General features: G+C 38.7%; 1 protein-coding gene across 3 annotated transcripts in view; it reads right to left on the reverse strand.

The window, feature by feature from the left end:
• Positions 1–1,814: 1,814 nt before the first annotated feature.
• The window catches only part of arhgef11 (Rho guanine nucleotide exchange factor (GEF) 11), a 36,367-nt gene continuing 15,110 nt past the window's right edge, over positions 1,815–23,071 (reverse strand). Inside the window, exons 20-41 of one of the 3 annotated variants that reach the window (XM_081359723.1) lie at positions 22,810–22,903; positions 22,521–22,550; positions 22,238–22,361; positions 21,033–21,236; positions 20,599–20,646; positions 20,379–20,527; positions 17,008–17,148; positions 16,076–16,152; positions 15,836–15,961; positions 15,638–15,755; positions 15,292–15,470; positions 15,122–15,197; positions 13,963–14,145; positions 13,751–13,832; positions 12,905–12,979; positions 12,786–12,820; positions 11,870–12,040; positions 10,538–10,768; positions 8,630–8,704; positions 7,125–7,435; positions 6,300–6,435; positions 1,815–3,223 (exon numbers count right to left, since the gene is read on the reverse strand). In XM_081359723.1, the coding sequence (XP_081215849.1) occupies positions 3,165–3,223; positions 6,300–6,435; positions 7,125–7,435; positions 8,630–8,704; positions 10,538–10,768; positions 11,870–12,040; positions 12,786–12,820; positions 12,905–12,979; positions 13,751–13,832; positions 13,963–14,145; positions 15,122–15,197; positions 15,292–15,470; positions 15,638–15,755; positions 15,836–15,961; positions 16,076–16,152; positions 17,008–17,148; positions 20,379–20,527; positions 20,599–20,646; positions 21,033–21,236; positions 22,238–22,361; positions 22,521–22,550; positions 22,810–22,903 (2,724 nt within the window). In that variant the 3' untranslated portion in view covers positions 1,815–3,164. Of the gene's footprint in view, positions 3,224–6,299; positions 6,436–7,124; positions 7,436–8,629; positions 8,705–9,546; positions 9,697–10,537; positions 10,769–11,869; positions 12,041–12,785; positions 12,821–12,904; positions 12,980–13,750; positions 13,833–13,962; positions 14,146–15,121; positions 15,198–15,291; positions 15,471–15,637; positions 15,756–15,835; positions 15,962–16,075; positions 16,153–17,007; positions 17,149–20,378; positions 20,528–20,598; positions 20,647–21,032; positions 21,237–22,237; positions 22,362–22,520; positions 22,551–22,809; positions 22,904–23,071 lie in introns of those variants that run through there. The other 2 variants (XM_081359724.1, XM_081359725.1) reach the window with 2 other exon arrangements.

Here is a 23,071-nt window from a genome sequence, read left to right on the forward strand (position 1 = left end):
GGGATTTTCAATTCTTTAGCTATTGTCTTACAGCCACTTTCTAGTTTGTGATGCTCAACAATCTTTTGCTACGCATCAGAACTGTATTCTGTGGTTTTACTCATTGTGATGGATGATTAAGGGGATTTGGCCTTTGTGTTTCCTCATATTTAAACTCCTGTGAAACACGAAGTCATAGCTGGACAGTTTCATGTTCCTAGTCACCCTGGTGTACTAAAAAAGGTAAATATTAATGGGAATATACTTCAGAGATATTTTACTCGTAAAAAATTCTAGGGGTTTCAATAATTGTGGCCAACATGTTTTGGAGAAAAACATTTATTTCATAATGTGATTTCCCCCCACTTTCAATTCTTTTACTTCAATGAAAGGTTAGAATTTTGCACATTTTTTTAATGAAAGATCACAAGGATAATCGATGCAGATTTATTTTTTACAGCCAATTTTGATCATATTTACCAGGGGGTTCAATAATTGTGGAGGGCACTGTATATATATATATATATATATATATATATGCAGGATTTACCTAATTTTTTACTTTTATTATTAGTATTATTATTTTTTTGAAACTGCAGTTTCAAACTAATTTTAGGCACATATTTATAATATATATATATATATATATATATTTGAAACTGCAGGAATGACCTACTTTTTGGAACATATGTTTTATTATTTTTTGAAACTGCATTACCAATTTTTTTTTTTTTTAAACATAGGTATCATTTCTTTTTATTATTATTTGAAACTACAGTATTGACCTAATTTTTTTTTTTTTTTGAAACTGCAGGAATGACGTAATTTTTGGAACATATTTTGTATTATTATTATTATTATTATTATTATTATATAAACTGTAGGAATGACCTAATTTTTGGAACATATTTTGTATTATTATTATTATAATATTTGAAACTGCAGTAATAACCTAATTTCTGGAACAAATGTTGTATTATTATTATTAATATATTTAAACTGTAGGAATGACCTAATTTTTGGAACATATTTTTATTATATTTTTTTTTTTTATGAAACTACAGGAATGATTTTAGTTATTTTTTTATTATTTTTATTTTATTTTTGTAAACTGCAGTAAGGCCCTATTTTTTTTTTTTTTATGATTTAAAAAAAAAATGTTTTAATATTTTTTTAAATTTTCTTACATTTTTTTTTATATTTTGATTTTTTGATGTATGGTAATGTGTGTAGATGTACATATGGATTTGTATAATTATGCATGTATGCATTTTAGATTTTGTTGTATCAGTTTTATCATGTGTTATTTGTATTTAAGTTTTTAGATGTTCTGCTTAATTCTGATGTGTACATTTGTATTAAGTGTTGCCTCATTTATTGTAGGCTATATTGATACATTTTAGAAGGTTAAAAAATAAATAAAAATAGTGACACACATTGGTCCAGTAAAGGGGTAATTTGTCACAGGCTTTTCAGCAAAATGGACAAAATATGATTCTTAAAAGAGCAAAACTCTAAAAGGGATCATCCAAACCCATATATATATATATATTTTTTTTTTTATTTATTATTATTTATTATTATTAATGGACAAATGTATCTGAAATGCCAAACACTGTCCATCTATATAATTGTGCATAATATAAGTAAAATATTGAACGATATCAACTTTGATTCTTCAATCTTTTTTCAAAGGCCGGATCCAGTTCCAGCGCAGCTTTTCCTTCATCATCAGAGATAAAGTTACAGGAAAGGGAGAAGTAAATCAGTTCAGACAGGTTTTAAACACACAAACGTTTCTTAAATTCACCACAAAAAAAACAACACACTGCAAATTGTTTTCTTTTTTAAACATGTTTAATTTCACAAAACAAATGAGATTTTTTTTTTTAAACACGAGTTTTCATTTTCCTTCTGTGCATCTAACAATCTCGCCGTTTTTAAAAAGAGGGAGAGAAAATAATTTACACATCTTTTGTTTGTCATATCTACAAAAATAAAATTAAAAGAAATGACCAGAGCTTTACAGAAAATGAACATATAAAACAGGCCGTGAACTATATTACATGAGTGATAAAAATAAAAACACGAAGGTTCACGTACAGTAGTTCGCACGAGCGCTTTCCTTCCGTCCCTGTGCAACGAACCGCTGACGAGTATGAATGACGTGAAGCGATAGAGGAATGAGGCGGGAAACGAAAGAAGAGAGGAAAACTCACGGGGAAGAGTTAAAGCTAACGAGAGAAACACGTCTACATCTCTCCACCTGAGTTAACAGCAGTTATCCATACAAGCAGCGTCTCTGATACACAAAACCATTCACATAAGAAGAATAAACGAAAGACGAAAGGAGGCGAGGTAATAATCCTCCTTCGGCAGGTTAGGCGGACGAGTTAAACACTTGTTTTCATTTATTAGAGTTGCCGATCCCTTCATTTTGTGTTTTCAAGCAGCCGTTGAGCAAGTGAAGAACAAACGTTCAAAGTTTTTACACGTAATACAAGTGTGTCAGGTCACATGACATGATGTCAGAATTCATAAACACGCCCCTTTTCCCCCCTGCGAGATATAATCAGGAGTCCAGATAATAGTGCGTCGAAACTGAACAAACGTTTGTTGGATATTTTACTTCTTCCATAAAAATAAAATAAAACAAAACAAAATAAAATAAAATAAAATAAAATAAAACCTTCAGCTTTTGTCTATTTCCTTCTTTCGCGTAGTGTTTTACGTAATCAAACACGAGCTACGATATTAGCGATATATATATCCGTGAGACATCCTTATTCCCAGTGCAAAAGATCCTGAATTCGTGAAACGGCTCAGGTTGACGATGAAAACGAGATGTAAAGCAGGTAAAGTGCTGGGGTTTCCTTCGAAGGACAGAGTCATGTCTTCAGCCGCGCGACATCACTTCCTGTTCGTCACGCATCACTTACAGTCTTCCATCAACCAATCACATTTCATCTTCTCTCTCTCGATTTGTCACTTTCCTTTCTCCGTCATTTCTCTCTCAGCGCGGGCCGAAGGGTCGTCCGTCCCGTCTCTCAAGTCACGAATTGACACACACAACACATAATTCAGCCTGGATGGTGCTTCCAGGTGCAAGGCATGCTGGGAAGGGGCTACATCATAGTGAGTTTGCGTGAGTCTGTGCGTGCGAGATGAAAGTCCAGTGTGAACCGTCAGAAGCCAGTGGACTGGATTTCAGGCTGAGCTGATTCTGTCGAGACGCCCTCTTTACCTGAAAGAGCGAAGACACGCGTCAGTGTCACACACAACAGACGAGTCAGTGTCACACACAATGGCTCAGGTCATACACAACGGCTCAGGTCATACACAACAGACGAGTCAGTGTCACACACAACGGCTCAGGTCATACACAACAGACGAGTCAGTGTCACACACAACGGCTTAGGTCACACACAACGGCTCAGTGTCACACACAACAGACGAGTCAGTGTCACACACAACAGACGAGTCAGTGTCACACACAACAGACGAGTCAGTGTCACACACAACAGACGAGTCAGTGTCACACACAACAGACGAGTCAGTGTCACACACAACAGACGAGTCAGTGTCACACACAACGGCTCAGGTCACACACAACAGACGAGTCAGTGTCACACACAACAGACGAGTCAGTGTCACACACAACAGACGAGTCAGTGTCACACACAACAGACGAGTCAGTGTCACACACAACAGACGAGTCAGTGTCACACACAACGGCTCAGTGTCATACACAACAGACGAGTCAGTGTCACACACAACAGACGAGTCAGTGTCACACACAACGGCTCAGTGTCATACACAACAGACGAGTCAGTGTCACACACAACAGACGAGTCAGTGTCACACACAACAGACGAGTCAGTGTCACACACAACAGACGAGTCAGTGTCACACACAACAGACGAGTCAGTGTCACACAACGGCTCAGGTCACACACAACGGCTCAGTGTCACACACAACAGACGAGTCAGTGTCACACACAACAGACGAGTCAGTGTCACACACAACAGACGAGTCAGTGTCACACACAACAGACGAGTCAGTGTCACACACAACAGACGAGTCAGTGTCACACAACGGCTCAGGTCACACACAACGGCTCAGTGTCATACACAACAGACGAGTCAGTGTCACACACAACGGCTCAGGTCACACACAACGGCTCAGTGTCATACACAACAGACGAGTCAGTGTCACACACAACAGACGAGTCAGTGTCACACACAACGGCTCAGGTCACACACAACGGCTCAGTGTCACACACAACAGACGTGTCAGTAGCCGCGTTTCCATTACCCTTTAAATTGCGCAATTTGACAAAAAGAATTGCAAAAGACAAAAGAATTACATTTAGTATTATTCTAAACCTCAAATAAATGCCAAAATCAAGACCTCGAAGCAGATATGAGGGAGAAACACCCAGAAACACCTCATATGTGCCGCTCACAAATATAATAAGGGTCGTTCCTTACCATTAATGCTTCGAAAAAACACACATACATCTCCTTCGATTAATAATAGTGGCCAGTGCAGTGGCTGGGATATAGTACATAAACCTACCAACGTCTGTTACCATGTTTTTTGGAATGATTTAACTTATCGCAAGAGGAAAAAATTAATGAATATGTTTTAGTCGCATAACATCGGTTAATGGAAATGCCGTCATTTCGCAAATGTTTTTTGTCGACATTGGGAAAAAAAAACAAAAAACAAATCTGTAATGGTGTCTAGTGTCACACACAACAGACGAGTCAGTGTCACACACAACAGACGAGTCAGTGTCACACACAACACAGGGTTTAAAGGGATAGTTCCCCCAAAAATGAAAATCACCCCATGATTTACTCACCCTGAAGCCATCCTAGGTGTATATGACTTTCTTCCTTCAGACGAACACAATCAGAGTTATGTTAAAAATGTCCTGGCTCTTCCAAGCTTTATAATGGCAGTGAATGGGTTTATTTATAAGTCTATAAGTCCATCAAAGCACATCCATCCATGATTAAAGTGCTCCACACTGCTCTGGGGGGTTAATAAAGGCCTTCTAAAGTGAAGCGATGCGTTCGTGTAAGAAAAATGTCCATATTTAAAACTTTGTCGACTAAAATAACTAGCTTTAAGTCGGCTTACGCCACAAGAATAACACTTGACGATGTCTGGCGTAGATGTAGGAGTAGCGTACGCTTCGAGTCTCTTGCGGTTCAAACAAACAAGGCTGAGCAACTCAAGAATTGCTCTTTAAAAATTCTCGTTTTCTAATTTGTGGCCGGTGTTTTGTTTTGCTCTATCCTCTGTGCTTACGCGTTCGTCGTTACGTTGTGCGTCAGCAGGGCCGTTTTTAGGCATAGGCAAACTAGGTGGTCGCCTAAGGCACCATCAGCTGGAAGGGCGCCAATGAGCGCATGTCTGCCACTTTAGCAGGGGTGTGTGTAAAGGCTGTCACAGCCACCCTAAACTCCCAACACTATTGGGCTAGAGTCCTGTCAATCTGACGATTCCTATGTGCCATTGGATCAGAGAACAGACAATTACTGTCTGACTGTTGCATGTAAAGTTTGTGTTTGGAGCGCTCAACAACACCGTTAGATCACTGAGCTCGGTCAATGCTTTGGCAAGGTAACGTTTTTTTTTTAACCACGCAATAACGCTAAATTCAAAGGCCAATTTAAAAAAACAGGCACAGTAAAAAGTGCACAAATCCTTATTTTGTTAGAGCAGTATTTGCAGTAGTCAAGAAATCATGATGTGAAATAGGCAGTCCTGAAATTAATACCAGAAATACTAATGTTGCTTTTTAAGATTTGACTGGGGGCACCAATAAGGGTTTCGCCTAGAGCGTCAAAATGGCTAGAAACGGCCCTGTGCGTCAGGTCAAGGGTCACTCTTTCGCCGTAAATCGATGCGTATGGCCGTCTGCCGGAAGCTAGTTTTTTTAGTCAATAAAGTTTTAAATATGGATATTTTTCTTACACGAACGCATCGCTTCACTTCAGAAGGCCTTTATTAACCCCCCAGAGCAGTGTGGAGCACTTTAATCACAGATGGATGCACTTTGATGGACTTTTGAAAAAAAAAAAAAAAAAACATTCCAGGACATTTTTTACTATAACTCTGATTGTGTTCGTCTGAAGGAAGAGAGTCATATACACCTATGGCTTCAGGGAGAGTAAATCATGGGGTGATCTTCATGTTTGGGGGAACTATCCCTTTAAAGACTTTACACACATGTTCTGCACTGGAAACTGGATGTGCCGGTGTTCACTCAGCATGGAGAGCACTAAACTCAGGGTTAATGTCCTCACCGTCTCCTGCTCCTCGGTCCAGGGACGGCATCCGGGCCGCTGGCGGACACTGGCAGATGACATCACCGGAGGCTTCATCAACAGGAAGTGGCTTTCGTAACTTCTTCAGAAGTTTGTAGTGATCCGCTTCAATGTCCTACAGGTGAAGACAAACATCAACAACATGTTTATATACCAGCTGGATCTCACCGACACACAGGCGGGTCATAATCTGACCTAACAGATAAAGAACCAATAACTGAATGTGCAAAAAAAATATATATATATATTATTTAAATGTGAAGTATTTATACAATAGTTTTTTTATTATTTTTTTTTTTTATTATTATAAACAATATTTGTATTTTATTTTATAAACTCATTTTATTTCTATTCTATATATATATATATATATATATATATATATATATATATATATATATATATATCAAAAATAAAATAATACAATTTGAAGACTGCCAAAAAAAAATAAAAAATAAAATTTTTAAAACTCATTTTATTTAATTTTGCATCAATAATTGTTTTTTGATTTTGTGAGTGATTGTGTGTGTGTGTGTGAGAGAGTGCGTGAGTAAGCGTGTGTGTGTGTGTGAGTGAGCGTGTGTGAGTGAGCGTTGTGTGTGTGAGTGTGAGTATGAGTATGAGCGTGCGTGTAAGCATGTGTGTGTGTGAGCATGTGTGTGAGCGTATGTGTGTAAGTGTGTGTGTGAGTGAGCGTGTGGGTGAGTGTGTGTGTGTGCGCGCGAGTAAGCATGTGTGAGTGTGAGCGAGTAAGAGTGTGTGTGAGTGAGTGAGTGATTGAGCGAGCGTGTGTGTGTGTTTTACCCTCAGATGCTGCAGTTTCCTCATCAGCTCCTCCATAGTGTTGAAGATCTGGTCCGAGTTCTTGATCACATGACGCTGTGTGCTGGTTTGTGATTGGCCGAGCCCTTCCCCTCGACTCAGAGTCTCAGTGAGCGACGGGTCAGCTGGAGAGAGGCAGGGCGTCTCGGGCTCCTCTTCCTCGATGATGAAGGATGACGAGCACACACTGCTGTGTGTGTGATGGCTGTTCTCAGAGTGTGTGTGTTCATCGGTGCTGCTCTCAGTCAGAGCGCTGGACTGATCTTTGGGCATCACCAGATAAAACATGTTTCCTGGGAACAGCGCAGTTATACTTAAAAAACGCTGAAAATATCCAAAAAGGTAGTGTTTCTTTACAAAGTGACCAACCTGGAGATCTTAAAGCACTGTTTACAAGGTCACATGGGTCAAAAACAACCAAAACAGTCGCTATGTTGTGCAATTTTGGCAGGTAAGTTATAAATCTGAACCGGTTTGACTGGACCAATAAATGAAAAACCTTAGCGTTGAGCTCTGATATAATAAAGGCACAGATTCTTATTACAATGGGTTTAAGTGAAGATTGTAATAAGTTCACTTAAAGTCACAGTAAAGTCAAAATTAAGTATGTTTTCTGAGTTTGTCCAGAGCTTTCAGTTACACTGTAATGGTGAATGGCTAAAACTTGAGGAACAAAAATCTATTTCGTTTCATTTAAAATGTTTCGTCTTTATATTGTTTCAAAATTAATTGGGAGATAAAATGTGAAATTATTACAATATAAAAATATATTAAAAACTTTAATGTTAGGTGTGATTAATCACGATTAATTACAGAAAAATGTGTGATGAATTAGTTAATTTATTTTAAATTAATTGACAGCACCAAATACAAAAAAAAAAAAAAAATCTGAAACTGATAAAAAACGAGAAAACTAAATATTTAGTAAAACAAACTAAAATTTTAATGAAAACAAACATTTCCATATGCAATAAAAGTACATAAATAATACTAAAATAATAGAATGACTACAATTAATATATTAAATTTGACTACCTTATCGGTTCAAAACCAGTAAAAACTAACAAAACAATACAAAATAAATAAAATCAACTCAATTATATTAAAGGGATAGTTCACCCGAAAACTAAAACTCTGTTTTCATTCACGGGTTTGGAACGACATGAGGATCAGTAATTAATGGCAGAATTCATTTTTGGGTGAACTATCCCTTTAAACTCTTTTGTAACTTCCCGGTTGACTGTGTTTGTGTGTAACATTCCTCTGAAAGGAAATGCGCTGAAATGATAAATGAAGCTCACGTAAAGAACCACAGAGAGAGGAGGACCGAGCATTCAGGACCGGCTCCCGAAACTGAAGCCAAATCTCATCCCAGGTTATATTTCACAGTCGACGGAGACTGAAGCTTGAGACGAGTCACAATTGTTGGCAGGAAACCGGCCCAGAATGCATCAGCCACAGGTATTGTACCATAAATTAAGCCCCACCTCTGTCCTTAGAGGATTGGCTGGCGGTGACATCATCGGTGATGTCGTCAGGAAGAGAACAGCCCGCACCCATGACTGTGTGTGAAAGACAGGTAGAAGATGTGTGTGTGTGTGTATGAGAGGGTGAGTGAGTGTGCGTGTGTGTGTGTGTGAGAGAGAGAGAGAGAGAGAGAGAGAGGGAGAGAGAGAGATAGAGAGTGTGTTTGTGTGTATGTGTGTGTGTGTGAGTGAGTGAGTTTGTGAATAAGTGTGTGTATGTGTGAGAGTGAGTGTGTTTGTGAATGAGTGTGTGAGTGAGCGAGAGAGAGAGAGAGAGAGAGAGAGAGAGAGAGAGAGAGAGTGTGAGTGTGTGTGTGTATATGTGTGTGTGTGAGTGAGTGAGTTTGTGAATGAGTGTGTGTGTGTGTGTGTGTGTGTGTGTGTGTGTGTGTGTGTGTGTGTGTGTGTGTGTGTGTGAGAGAGTGCGTTTGTGAATGAGTGTGTGAGTGAGTGAGTGAGTGAGTGAGAGAGAGAGAGAGAGAGAGAGAGAGAGAGTGTGTTTGTGTGTATGTGTGAGTGAGTGAGTTTGTGAATGAGTGTGTGTGTGTGTGTGTGTGAGAGTGAGTGTGTTTGTGAATGAGTGTGTGAGTGAGAGAGAGAGAGAGAGAGAGAGAGATTGTGAGTGTGTGTGTGTATATGCGTGTGAGTGAGTGAGTTTGTGAATGAGTGTGTGTGAGAGAGTGTGTGAGTGAGAGAGAGAGAGAGAGAGTGTGTGTGTGTGTGTGTGTGTGTGTGTGTGTGTGTGTGTGTGTGTGTGTGTGTGTGTGTGTGTGTGAGTGAGAGAGTGTGTGTGTGAGAAAGAAGTGAGCAGATAAATGGTGTGAGGTGCATTTATATAATGCGTGTAAGTTAGAAACAGATAAATACAAGAAGCCACAGCACCGTACATGTACGAGAGAGAGAGAGAGAGAGAGAGAGAGAGAGAGAGAGAGAGAGAGAGTGAGAGTGTGTGTGTGTTGTGGAAAAGTAGCAAAAAGAGAGAGAGATGAGAAAAGTGTTAAATCACATAAGCTTCATCACAGTGAGATCTGAGCACATGCAGAGAGAGAGAGAGAGAGAGAGAGAGAGAGAGAGAGAGAGAGAGAGAGAGAGAGAGAGAGAGAGAGAGAGAGACAAACTACTCAATTCTCTGAAAATACAGACTTCAATTAAGAATTTTACAGAAACAACATCCAAGATCCCTTTTTAATTAATTCCCATTTGATCCCATTTTCGTTAATTGAAATTAAACTGAAATAATATGAAAGACAAATATTTCTTAACAGAGAGAAGTTGACTTACTAAAACTGAAATAAAACACTGAATAGTAATATACTTGTGTCTGAATCAGATGCTCTGTGATTACTAGGTGCTTTTATAATGATTATATAAGAATCAGAATAGATCAAATTTATAAATAAATATTAAATATTGAAATGCATTTAAAACAAAATAAATATAGAATATGTCCCTCATTGTAAAACCAGCTTGACGTACAGTAATACACTGACAGTGAAAGTGTTATCTCTCTGAGTTCTGTCCTGAGGGATTATCACTGATGGAGTGTTTAGGACACATGTTAATCTTCTTGTGTTCGTGTCAGAAGTGGAAATACTGGTTCTGATTGCAGACGATCTTAATAAGCGCTTTAATCCGCTGCTGTAAAGCTGACATGTGTAGTCTTGTGACTAGTGGAAGTGCAGAGCAGTGTTTTAAAGCTCGTCGCTGCACTGCCTTGCTCAAACACTGCGCATTTCTGTAAACGTTTGCTTTTTATAAACTGAGGGACGAGTCGAAATGATCGTAAACTGAACATAAATATGACTTTAATCACTATATTATGTATATATTAGCAGCTGATGATCATGATATAGTGCAGATTGCGTTTACCTTTCCTCACCACCTGAACTGCAGGCTGACGCACCTCCAGGGGCGGAGCTTCTACGGGCTCCTCCCCCCACTGGCTAGGAGTCTCGCTGGGGGCGGGCTCAGGAAACTCTGCCCCCGGTCCTTCTGCGAACGAGCTTCGTTCATTGGCCTTCTCGTTTGTGGGCGTGTCATCGGAATCCTGACTCCACCCATCCTCCAGGTCTCTGAAGATCAGCTGTCGGAGGGTTTCCACTGAGGAAACGAGAGGAAAATCATATTTTATATATATATATATATATATATATATTTTTTTTTTTTCGTTTGAGTCACTTAGTAGAAAGTTAAGATATTCAAGAGCAAAACTGTGTTGTACGCTCTGTTTTATGATTTACATGTGCAAAACAAATTAGTACTTAATTCTAGACAGACAGAAGTTCTTTCGCAAAGCAATTTTTACATTTTTTTCAAAGTCAGACTTATTTTATGTGTTATTTATATACTATTATAGTACGTATTAATATGTGCGTAAGCTCTTAAAGGGACAGCAGCCTAATAAACCTGCTCCCGTCTGTCATTAATGTTAATCAAACAACAAAAGAAAAAGAAAAAAATCACTCATTGCTTTCGACTGAATAACTTGTGTAGCTTTAATAAGGATTAATCTATATTTCATTTATAATTGATCCAGAAGTGAAGTGTTCGATAACTTTATTCAATTTCTGTATGTTTCCTACCTGAAACTCTTAAAGCACTGTTTACAAGGTTTCATGGGTCTACAACAATAACTTTTTGTGCATTTTGACTGGGCAAGTAAAAACCGCGACTGTTTCCCGAAACCGTATTGTCGCAAATTTGTCATTTAACCTCATTAGTTAATGAAGTCACGCAGGTGTTGGAGTAATAACTGCTTGAATTGAATCTGTTTGAGATCTAATTAACGCTAGATGTTTTGCTATATTACAGACATGAGGACTATTTCTCATTTTTCTCAGTTATTTTGCTTTATTTCCAGATTCATTCATAGACTCATTCTTACACACTAGAGCTCGTTCACACACGCGCACTCTTCAGAAACTACGCTTTAAATCTCTTGACAAACTCAAAGACGTAAATGACATTTGTATGACTTCTAAATAAAACACAGTTTTTAATACGAATGTTCGTTAGAACGATGGTTTCGGGAAACACAGACTCGTTGAACAGCTGATAACGACGGACTTTGCGACCACAGTTTGCTAACACACCCCTGACTGGGCCAACAGAAACAGATTGAGCCCTGATATAACGAAGCGCAGGTAAATGTGACGATGTAATCGGTTTATGTGAAGACTGCAAACACTAGGGTTCGCTCACCATCCTGAAGAGCAGCTTCTGCAACGCCAGCTTTAGATTGGAGGAAACCGTCCCCGTCCTGGCGAACGCTGGCTCCTGATTGGTCGGTGGGAGTGGTGGGCGTCAGAGCACATTCATCATCACTGTTAGAGTCCCGTTCCAGAGACACGGGCGACTCCGACAGAGACACGTCTATGGGAGAGCCGGAAATAACATATTAATGTGACTGTAGAACTGGAAACCCCAGGCCTTAGTTCTGAGAGCTATTACATTTTAATCACAAAAATATATATGTTACGTCCTCAGAATAATGTTCACTGATGAAATGCTCACAAATAAGAACTTTTATTAAGAAAATTAGATTTTCCTAAATCTACAGACAGCCTTGTTGATGAATAACACTCCTTATCAGAGTAAACATTGAGTAAAATGAAAAAGTCGTTAATTTACTGTTATTAAATTGTAACTCTCTGGCTTTTGATTAGATTAGTTAAAGGTTTATTTCATTTTTTTATTGTATTCTGTTTGATGTGTTTATAATTTTACACTGCATGCTTTCTTTTTATGCTTTTTATATGCTGAATGGTTTATTGTACAGCACTTTGGTGCAACTCTGTTGCTTTTAAATGTGCTAAAGAAATAAATGTCGACTTGACTATTATATACACTACCTTTCAAAAGTTTGGGGTCATTAAGATTTGTTAACGCTTTACACAGAAGTCTCTTCTGCTCAGCAAAGCTGCACTGATGTGATCAAAACCACGGTAAAAATAGTGAAATATTATTGCAATGTAAAATAGCTGTTTTCTATGTGAATATATAGTAAAGTGTAATTTATTCCTGTGATCAAAGCTGGATTTTCAGCATCATTACGTTTGACTGTTCTCATTAACAGATTGTTTAATCTCCAGATGTGGTTATATGAGGCGTCTCTCACCGAGCTGATTGGCTGATGAACACACACCTGAGGACCTGAAACAGAGCACACACACAGTTTGATCAGAGAGAGAGAGACGGTGGTGTTCAGTGTGTGTGTGCTGGTCTGAGCTCACGTACCGCACTGGTGACTCTGGTTTAGCTGGTCCTGATCCAGTGGCGGAGGCGATTGTCTTATCCAGCTGGTCTTTCCAGCTGAGACACAAGAGCAAACACACATCCATCCAAAGAGAATTACAACACTAATGATTCCAGCTCTCAGACTCACTCTCAATCAAAGCTTTTTTTTTTAGCTGATTTCCATTTCAACATCAGTATTTCAGAAATGTATGAGCACATTTTCAACTATATGAACCGTTTTGTACTTCGTGTTGAGATTTTTTTTATTTTTTTTTATTTTTTTTTTCTTAACGTAATTCTCCTTGTATTTGCTCAATAAATTCATAAAAGTACCAAGGTTGTTATTGTTAACTAAAACTGTTAACAATATAAACATTTTTGTTAACTGAAATGAAGCTGAAATAAAATAAAACATTAATTCTAATTCATTAATTAAGAAATTATGCCTTGGCAATAAACTTGAAATGAGTTTAAGTTGAAGCACTAAAATTATTAACTGGAAATTAATAGAAACTAAAATGAACTAAAACTTAAACAGAAATAAAAAATAACCTATATATCAATAAAAAAAAAAAAAAAATAGTAAATTGACAAAAGCACAAATAAATTACTAAAATTTAACTAAAATGAACAAAAACAAAAAATAAAATAAAATGTAAAATAATATAAAACTATAATAACACTGAAAAGAACTAGGACAGCATTGTATAAAATGGTTTAATGTGCAGTATAGACTGCTTATATAAACGGCCTGTTTCACCCATAATAATGACAGCAGGAATAAATAAAGCTCCCTGATAGGCTGCAAACCTGTCAATCAAACACAAGCAGCCAATGAGAACTCACGTGTTCTTCTCCGACGAGGTCCCGGCCACCAGCTCATAGATCTGTCTCTCAGACGTGCTGATCACATACAGCGCTTTATTGTCTGTGAGAGAAAAGCCCTGAGATGAAACGTGTCTCTCTATCTCCTCCGGCAAGCCTCTCCTCAGTGTTTTACTTAAAGAAGACTCTGGGATGCACTTGCAAGTATAAATGCATGAGGTGTGACCTCTGACCTGTGGCGACAGAGCGCACGAGGGAAGTCTCGAGGCGTATGACGGGACAGAAGGGTGTTTTGAGGTCAGTAGCTCCGCCCCCGACTCCGCCCAGCGAGCGTGACGGACAGCGCAGGATGAGGCGCTCGTCTGGACCCTTCTGAAGCAGAACCAGCAGATCTGAGAGCAGCAGCGCCTGGATCTCTGCGCACACACACACGCACACACATTCAAGTTTTAAAGACTTTAAAGACTTTAAAAAAAAAAACCTCAAAGCTTAAAGACATGGGCTGAACTCTATTTGTTTAGTTTTTTTCCCTCCATTCAATATGACTATACGATAATAATAATCATTCAAAATAATATGTTTATTATCATTTCAATTATAAAGATAAAATTATATTGTAAAAATGAACGATATTGTATCATAAAATAAAAAGAGAAAATATGGAAAATATATGTAAATACATTTTTACATATTTTTTTCTCTACAGATCATTTGCTTTAAAATGTAATCAAATGTACAGTTAAAAAAATAATAATAAAAAAAAAAAATCAATATAATAAATACAATAATCATTTTTTTTTTTTTTAAACAAGTTTTTCCCCATTGAAAATGATTATATATATCATGTAGTAATATTGTACTGAAAAATACAAACAGAAAATATGGAAAAATGTTTGGAAATATATTTTTACATAGCTTTTTACAGATCATTTATTTTAAAATGTATTTGTGTAGTTTAAAAAATATACTATATTTAATATAATCAATATATAAATATAGAGATAAATATAATAATCAATAATAAAAATAATTTAGGCGTAATCTCCATTGAATATGATTATAAAGTAATAATTATGTTAAATCATATTTTTTATTATTTCAATTCTATAACTTAAATCAACAAATACATACAGTATATTTCTCTTGCAATAATATTATTGTATTGTAAAAGCGAAATTGAAAATATGAAAAATTCACATCCCTGAATAATAGATTTTTAATATAAACTGTACGTTTAAAGTCAACTTTGAAAATAAATTATCTTCAGGATTAATGCAGGACTAAATGCACATCAGGACGGTTTACTACAGTAACACTGCATGTATTAACTCTGGTCTTTCTGCAGACACTCTGATTATCATGATGATTTAGTGTTGAACTGCGCAGGTTTACCGATGGCTTTGTCTTTGCTGAACCTCCAGGTGAGCGGCCCCTCGTGGATCATCCTCTTCGTGGTCAGATCCAGATTCTGTGAGGAGGAGAGAGAAACCACAGCGTGACCAACGATGTTCCCGCCGTTAATGAGGCGTACGGGACGGGTGAAGGACAGAAAGGGGCGGGACCTTGAACTGCGCTGCGACGGGATTGGCCTGTCTCTCGAGAGGCGTGAGGTCGAGCCTGCGCTGGTATTGGCTGAGCCGGTGTCGGTGCTCCGTTTCCCTGACGACCTCGTTAACGGCCTGAAGAATCCCTCGACAACACACCTGAGCTCTCTGAAGCTGCTGCAGATCAGGAGAGGACACTGCGCGCACACACACACACACACACACACACACACACGCACACACACCTTGGTTTAGCCTAAATCTTAGACAGTGTTTCATGTACAGATCACATGATAACGGTGTGTGTGTGTGTGTGTGTGTGTGTGTGTGTGTGTGTGTGTGTGTGTGTGTGTGTTCCACTCACTCTCAGTGTGTTTGATGATGTTGTCCAGCAGCAGGGGATATTTAGTCAAGCGCTGCATCTCTGACACCAGCAGATCCTTCAGCTGTAACCGACGACAGTGAGGACTGGCCTCACACTCCTGACACACACACACACACATCACATGATACACTCAACATCTCCTTCACCATCATCATCTTCATCTTCATCATGTGTTACCTGTATGAGGTGTGTGAACCGCGGGTCTTTGCGCTGCTTGTTCTTGATGAGCTCGAGCGCTTGACTCTGCTGACTGCACAGGTGAGACACCTGCTCCTCAAACTGCTCTCCAGCCTCTCCCTCGAACTACACACACACACACACACACACACACACACACACACACACACACACACACACACTGCATGACTCGTATGCCTCACGAACAGCAGCACTGTATTTGAGGAGGGACACACTCACTCTGGCCAGCATGATGTCCCCGATGCCCTGAACGATGGGAGATTCCCTGCGCTTCCTCATGGACTCACATAAACTCGCTGGCAGAGAAAAACTACATTAGTACATTATGTGTATATAAAAAATTCATGTGCCTCGTAATCTTTAATCAAAATAACTAACTTCCTTTCCCTCATGCAGCATCTGTTTGCTGATGATGCGATCCACCAATAGCAAACCACACCCATCCAACCATCCAATCAAAATCTAGCTCGCAGAAACGCGTGAGCACTGACCGTGTAACGCTACGATACTTCTGTCCCCCCACACTCGATTCCTATGGGTGACGTCAAGCGACTTTAACGTGCCCGCAAAGCATCCTGGGAAGGCGGCGCTTCATTTGAAAAAATGCTGCGCGTCAAAAAGAAGGCCGATGCCCATCTTTATGCAAATGAATCCGTTGAACGCAATGCGACTATCCAATAGAAGAGGAGCACATGGAGACTGAGGGAATCATGAGTCGCTGGCACAAAACCACAGCCATAGTGGTAAACTTGAGGAACGCCCATCAACGTACAAATGAGGGGAGGCGTCGCGACACCACGCTTCAGTCGTGTCGCAAAAGTAACGCTATGGGCGTGGTTTTGACCGAGCGAGAAATATTGCATATTAGAACAGAGGATCTGCGAGAGACTTCCCCCCGTCTCCATGTGCTCTTCTTCTATTGGATAGCCGCGTCTCGTTCAACGGAATTCATTTGCATAAAGATGGGCATCGGCCAGCTTTTTGACGTGCAGCATTTTTCCAAATGAAGCGCCGCCTTCCCAGGATGCTTTGCGGGCGCGTTAAAGTCGCTTGACGTCACCCATTGGAGTATAGTGGAGTGCGGCGCGACAGAAGTGTCGCACGGACAAGTGGATCAGTACCGTAGCTCGCAGAAACGCGCGGGCACTGACCGTGTAGCTCGTAGACCTGCCGCAGGTTGAGGAAGATACAGGACAGCTCGTCTGGACTCAGGACGCTCTGCATCTTCTGATAAAACACCTGATCCAGAACCCTCAGCGTGCGCAGGTGAGACGCCTCCGTCGTGAACAGCTCTACGGGACACAGATGAGAAATCACAGCAGGTCAGGGCTTTGAGCACACATTTCTCTGAATGGTTTCATGCACAGTCGTGTTAAAGGTGCAGTGTGTCATTTTTAGCGGCATCTAGTGGTGAGGTTGAAAACACAGTTATGTATATGATATTGCATTTCTGTCGACAGATCCTCCTAAATATTACACAGTGTCCTATGTGAACATGTTCTGCATTTTTTTCTTAAAATCCCTTATTTGGTTGTTTGCTTAAATTTCATTGAGACATAAAACATGGATAACATCTAGAAAAATACTTACAAAAGGAAAATGACAACTATATACTGCGGTAACTATAGTTACCATTGGGCTTAAATGCAACCCATCCTAGACCAAGATAATACAGCTAAACTATACACTTAATCCAAAGGTTTTATGCTTATGTGTAGAGTATGCATGCTTATATCATGTGATGTGTGATATATATTTCCCCGTAATAGGACAGGACAGTAGCGGTTTCCATTCAAAGTTGGGAATTTGAATATCAATTACACTACAGTTCAAAAGTTTTGTACCGGTACGTTTTATTAATGTACTCTTCAATGTACTTTAAAGTCTCTTCTGCTCACCAAGGCTGTATTTATTTGATTAAAAATACAAAACAAGCAGTAATATAGTCAAATATTATTATGGTTTACAACAGCTGTTTTCAATGTGAATATATAGTAAAGTGTAATTTATTCCTGTGATCAAAGCTGGATTTACAGCATCATTACTCCAGTCTTCAGTGTCACATGATCCTTCAGAAATCACTCTAATGTGATGATTTGATGCTCAAGAAACATTTATGATTATTATCAATGTTGAAAACGTGTACTTTTTTGATGAATAGGAAGTTCAATAGAACAGCTTTTATTTGAAATAGTATATTTTGTAACATTTAAATATTGTAACATTATAAATGTGGTTACTGTCACTTTTGATCAATTTAATGCATCCTTGGTGAATAAAAATATTAATTTCTTTCCAAAAAAAAAAAAAAAAAATCTTACTGACCCCATGTATAATGTTACAAAAGCTTTCTATTTAAGACAAATGCTGCTTTTGAACTTCCTATTCCTCAAAGAATCAAAATGTATAATAATAATCAGAAATGTTTCTTGAGCAGCAAATCAGCATATTAGAATGATTTCTGAAGAATCATGTTTCCAATCTAGTGTTTTTCTTAATGCAAAGTGTTTTTCTCAATAGAAACATAGCTAGTGTAAAGCATTAATTATTTTGTTTTGTTTTTCTGGTTAAGACTGGTTACACAAACAGACAATACTTTAAGTAGGTGCCATATAAGATACACCAATCTTTTAAGGGTGTGACAGTGTAATTTCCTCAATTCTGTTCACACAGCCAGTATTGAGTTGTCATGACGTGTGTGTCTCAAAACAGCTTTAGATTTGGGTTACAGTTTCCTATAAATGTTCAACTAAAAACAAGCATCTTCCATTTTCCCCGTGAACACACTGCAGTCTGAGGCTTCGGGCCGTCTGAGATCATACATGACTGTGATTGGCATGGTTTTCATACACGTATCATCTTTACACAGACGGTTAGTGCTGATGAGACAGGCATGTCTGGGACTGTCAGAAAGCTCATTTCTCAAGCCTGAGGAGAAACACTGATCATTACCGAGTCACACACACACACACACACCTGACAGACGGCTTGTTATCACAGGCCATCCGAGTGAAAAGTAACCCTGGGTAATTGTGCATTGCACACAGTTTATGCTTCACCCTGGGCTGCTTATTAACTCTAGGAAGTCGGATATTGAGGTTTCAGACATCTGTGCACTCACTGTTAGCATTCTTATTGACATATTCACGGGGATAAAAACACATATTAAAGGTGTTGAACAACCTATTTATTAAACTGTTTGTCAGTCTGTTTGGTGATTCAGTCATTTTACTCCGATGCCGACAACATAATGGGTGAATGTCTACGTGAGGCACAAAGTTAGTTTAGTTGTTTGTTATTAAAAATAAATGTCACATTCTGACCGCCTTTCCAACACACGCATTAAATAGTGCTGAACACAAGCGTGATAAAAAAATAAAATAAAATAAATAAAATGTTCAAGGCTCAGTACAAGTTCAGCTCTGTCACAGTAAATGTGGCATAATGTCCATTAGCAAAGAAAATTATTTTGATGTAATCAATCGTCTTTTTTTATTATAATTCAAATAAAGTAAAAAATAATAATAATAATGCATTTTCATTAATGCAAATAAACAAAGCCAAATGAATGTCAAGGGTTTAAAAGAAGAAATCTGTCTATGAGCATGATAATTCATGCAAGCGATGTGCTAAAAATGGTAGCAACATGCTCATTCATGCTAGCACTGCTCTAATCTTTCCTAAATCATTTTATGATTTCTTTCCTGGAAAACAAGTGTATAATCTGAGCTGCAACCTTGTCGAAATCTGTCTTTTTGACGCAGGAATTTGTTTGATGTTCAGATTTTTCATAACCAAAATTATTTTTCTTGTATACTTGAATGTATCACGGTATGATATTATGATATTTAAAAATACAGGATATTAACTTAAAACAAGCTAATTATTTGAATGATTTGGACAAAACTAGTGCAAGCTTGGGTAATACTTTATTTTACAGTGTCCTTGTTACATGTTCTTACCATAGTAATAACAGTAAATTATGCATCATTACATGCAACTAACCCTCAATCAAATCCTAATCCTACCCTAACCCTATAGTAAGTACATGTAGTTGATTAATATTACTCAGTGCTTAAATATATAATTACACTGTAACAATGACACCTTAAAATAAAGTGTAACCCAAGCTTGTAATAAGCAGAAGGATATCGTCCGCTGGTGTGGACGCTAATAGTTATCGTTATAGTTAACTATATAGTTATTTTTCTTGTTGATTGAATTTCAAAGCAGTGAGTACTGTAATGCTTAGAACAATTTATCATTATAACTGGCCAAAAATCGAGTTAAAATGACTGCCAGTGGTAATTAACATCATGCCACAGATGCTGTACAGCTTGAATTGTATCGAACCTGGAAAATTCCTTCTAAATTGGATGCTTATAGATTTCTGCACCACAAATGTAACTGCAAAATGACTGTTTTCAAACAGGTTTCCAATGTCTTCAGTCAGGCAAACGCCTCGCATGCATCAGTGCGCGTGGCGTAAAAGCTGGATTTGTGTGTGTGTGCAGGCGTGTACCGTAGATGACGGCTTGTCTGTCGATCTCTCGCGAGGAGAGTGAGGTCAGCACGTGCGTGTCCACCGTCTCCTGCCAGTTCTGCGAGTCGATCACGTCCTCCTCGAGAGCCGGAGCGTCCGGGAGCAGAGCCACGGGAGAGTCCACGAGCCTGCAGACACAGCGAGGAGAGTCAGAGAGAGACACAGAGGAAGCGGAGCATGTGCTGCTGAGGGACGTCACCTGCGCTGAGAGCGAGGCGTGTACGGCGGCGTCGGGTTCTCCAGCGACCTGGAACAACGATAATCAGACAAATGAAGTTAGAAACGTACAAAACTTAGTTACAAAAGATATTCAGTCAAGAACGAGTGGTTTTCTCTTTGTCTGTTGTCGTTTGATTAGAGTTACTATAGAGACGGCAGCAGGAATATGAGGCTGCTGTCACTTAAAGAGCTGCACGGATCCAATATACTGATACACACGTGCACAGAAAACTGCGAATGAGCCGTGAATGGTTTAAAGTCATTGAAATGATCACAAAGGAATCGATAAGAGGAATTACATTTTTAATTTTATTACAATTATCCGATTCCTGACCTCAAGTATCCGATTCCAGAATTGGAATCAATTTTTGATTCCCAACCCTACTGTTTAACTGCCATTTCTGTGTTTCGTACCTCGCGGAGCTGCTGGAGGCTGAAGACGAGGCGCTGTGATGTAACGGTCTCAGTCCCGGCCCCTCCCTCTCCTCACAGTCCTCCATGTCAACGTCGCTACGGGAACGAGGGACAGACTCCGCCCCCGGCCCGCCTCCTCGCCGACGCCCCTCCCCCTGAGCCTTCAGAGACTCGCTGCGAGCCAAACGCACCGAGATGGTCGGACTGAGAACCAGAGAATAAACAAACATCAAATCATTAAACCTGACAGGAAAACGTCTTGAGATTAAACTCCATTAAACACACCAATTGTCACACACCAATTATTGTATTATTACTATGTATATTATAAACTCATATTAATGTATATATTATAAACATCAAATAATTCAAGTTGACAGGAATCTGTCTTGAGATTAAACTCCATTAAACATGCAATTGTACTAATTATTTTATTATTACTATGAATATAATAAACTCATATTATTTGTATGTGATATAAATGTCGTTTAAATATTGATGTTGTTAAAAAAAGTCCATGAACACATTAAGCAACAACTTCCCAACATAAAGACAATTATATAACAATGTAATGTAACAATTAGGGCTGTCAAGTGATTACATTTTATCTAAATAATTACTTGATGTGCCGATTAATTAACCGAATTAATCACAAATGAATCACAAATTAAATTTGGCTGAGAAATGACCCCCAAACGATCATATAAAGTCATTATTGTGTTAAATGAGAAAAGCATCAAATAGACATTACAAAAGTATATTTAGAAATAGATATTTGATTTCATTCAGCATAGAATTTATTGCACATAAACTCATGAATATATAAATTGTTATATTTATAACACCAAAAATATATATTTACAGACCAAAACAGTTTGGTTCTCAAAATTCTTCAAAAGATCTTATTTTATGTCCCGCAAAAGAAAGAAACTCATACAGGCTTGTGAGTAAATGTAAATAAACACCATTTTAATTGAAATAATTGTTTTACTGAAGTGATCCTCCAAATGAGAAACTCAAACTGCCAGTAGGTGGCGGTGAACGTCTAAACGAGTGAGTCATTGAATTAATTTGATTCGTTCAAATGGCTGATTCATTCAGGAATGAGGTGAACGGCTCTCCTTATGAACGAGTCATTGAATCACTGGTTCACCCTTCTGTGTGAATGTGTGTATAGTGCGAACAAGTGTGAATAAAGCACACACCTGTCCATGCTGTCCTCTCCGAAGCTGCTGGAAGACAATCTCTGTCCCTCAACGTCTCCCTCCTCGACGGAGTCCGAGTTACTCTCGAACTGCTGAATGATGTTCCTCACGCTGCCGGGACGAACTGCGGACGAAAACCAAGACGATTCGTCAATATCCCTGCTCACACAGGAGCATTTCACAGAACAAACGTGTTGATCTGTTACACAACATGCTAAAAGTGATTTCACAGGGTTTGTAACTCAAACGAGTAAATGAAAATGTGAAGGAGGAGGGCGTCTACCTTCAGTGGGGGACAACGGGACATGGAACGCTGGAGAAATAAACATCGACAAACAAAAAATGAGAAAAACGAACTGAAAATAATATAAAGAACAGTGTCAAAGAAAATAATGAATAAATGACTGACAGGCTCAAACAAAAGGTGAAACAACTGTGTGAGAGTGTTTTTGTTTGTGTGTGTGTTTTTGTTTGTGTGTGTGTGTGTGTGTGTGTGTGTGTGTGTGAGAGTGTGTGTGTGTGTGGTGTGTGTGTCTGCTTGTGTGTGTCTGCTTGTGTGTGTGTCTGTTTACTGGACTGAGATGTGCTCCTGGGTTTCCCGATGTACTTCAGTATGGGATTTCGTTTCTTGTCTTCTCCGTCCTTCTCTCTTTTTGCGCTGCTCAGCTGTTCATGAACATATGAAGTGTTATTACAGTAAGACTACAGTTACAGTACGTTATTTAAAGGGATGGGTCACCCAAAAATGAAAAGTCTGTCATAAATTACTCGTCCTCAAGTTATTCCAATCCTGTGTGAGTTTCTTTCTTCTGCTGAACAGATATTAGGAAGAAC

Source organism: Scardinius erythrophthalmus, assembly GCF_964197995.2.
Source record: "Scardinius erythrophthalmus genome assembly, chromosome: 2".
NCBI classification, from domain to species: domain Eukaryota; kingdom Metazoa; phylum Chordata; class Actinopteri; order Cypriniformes; family Leuciscidae; genus Scardinius; species Scardinius erythrophthalmus.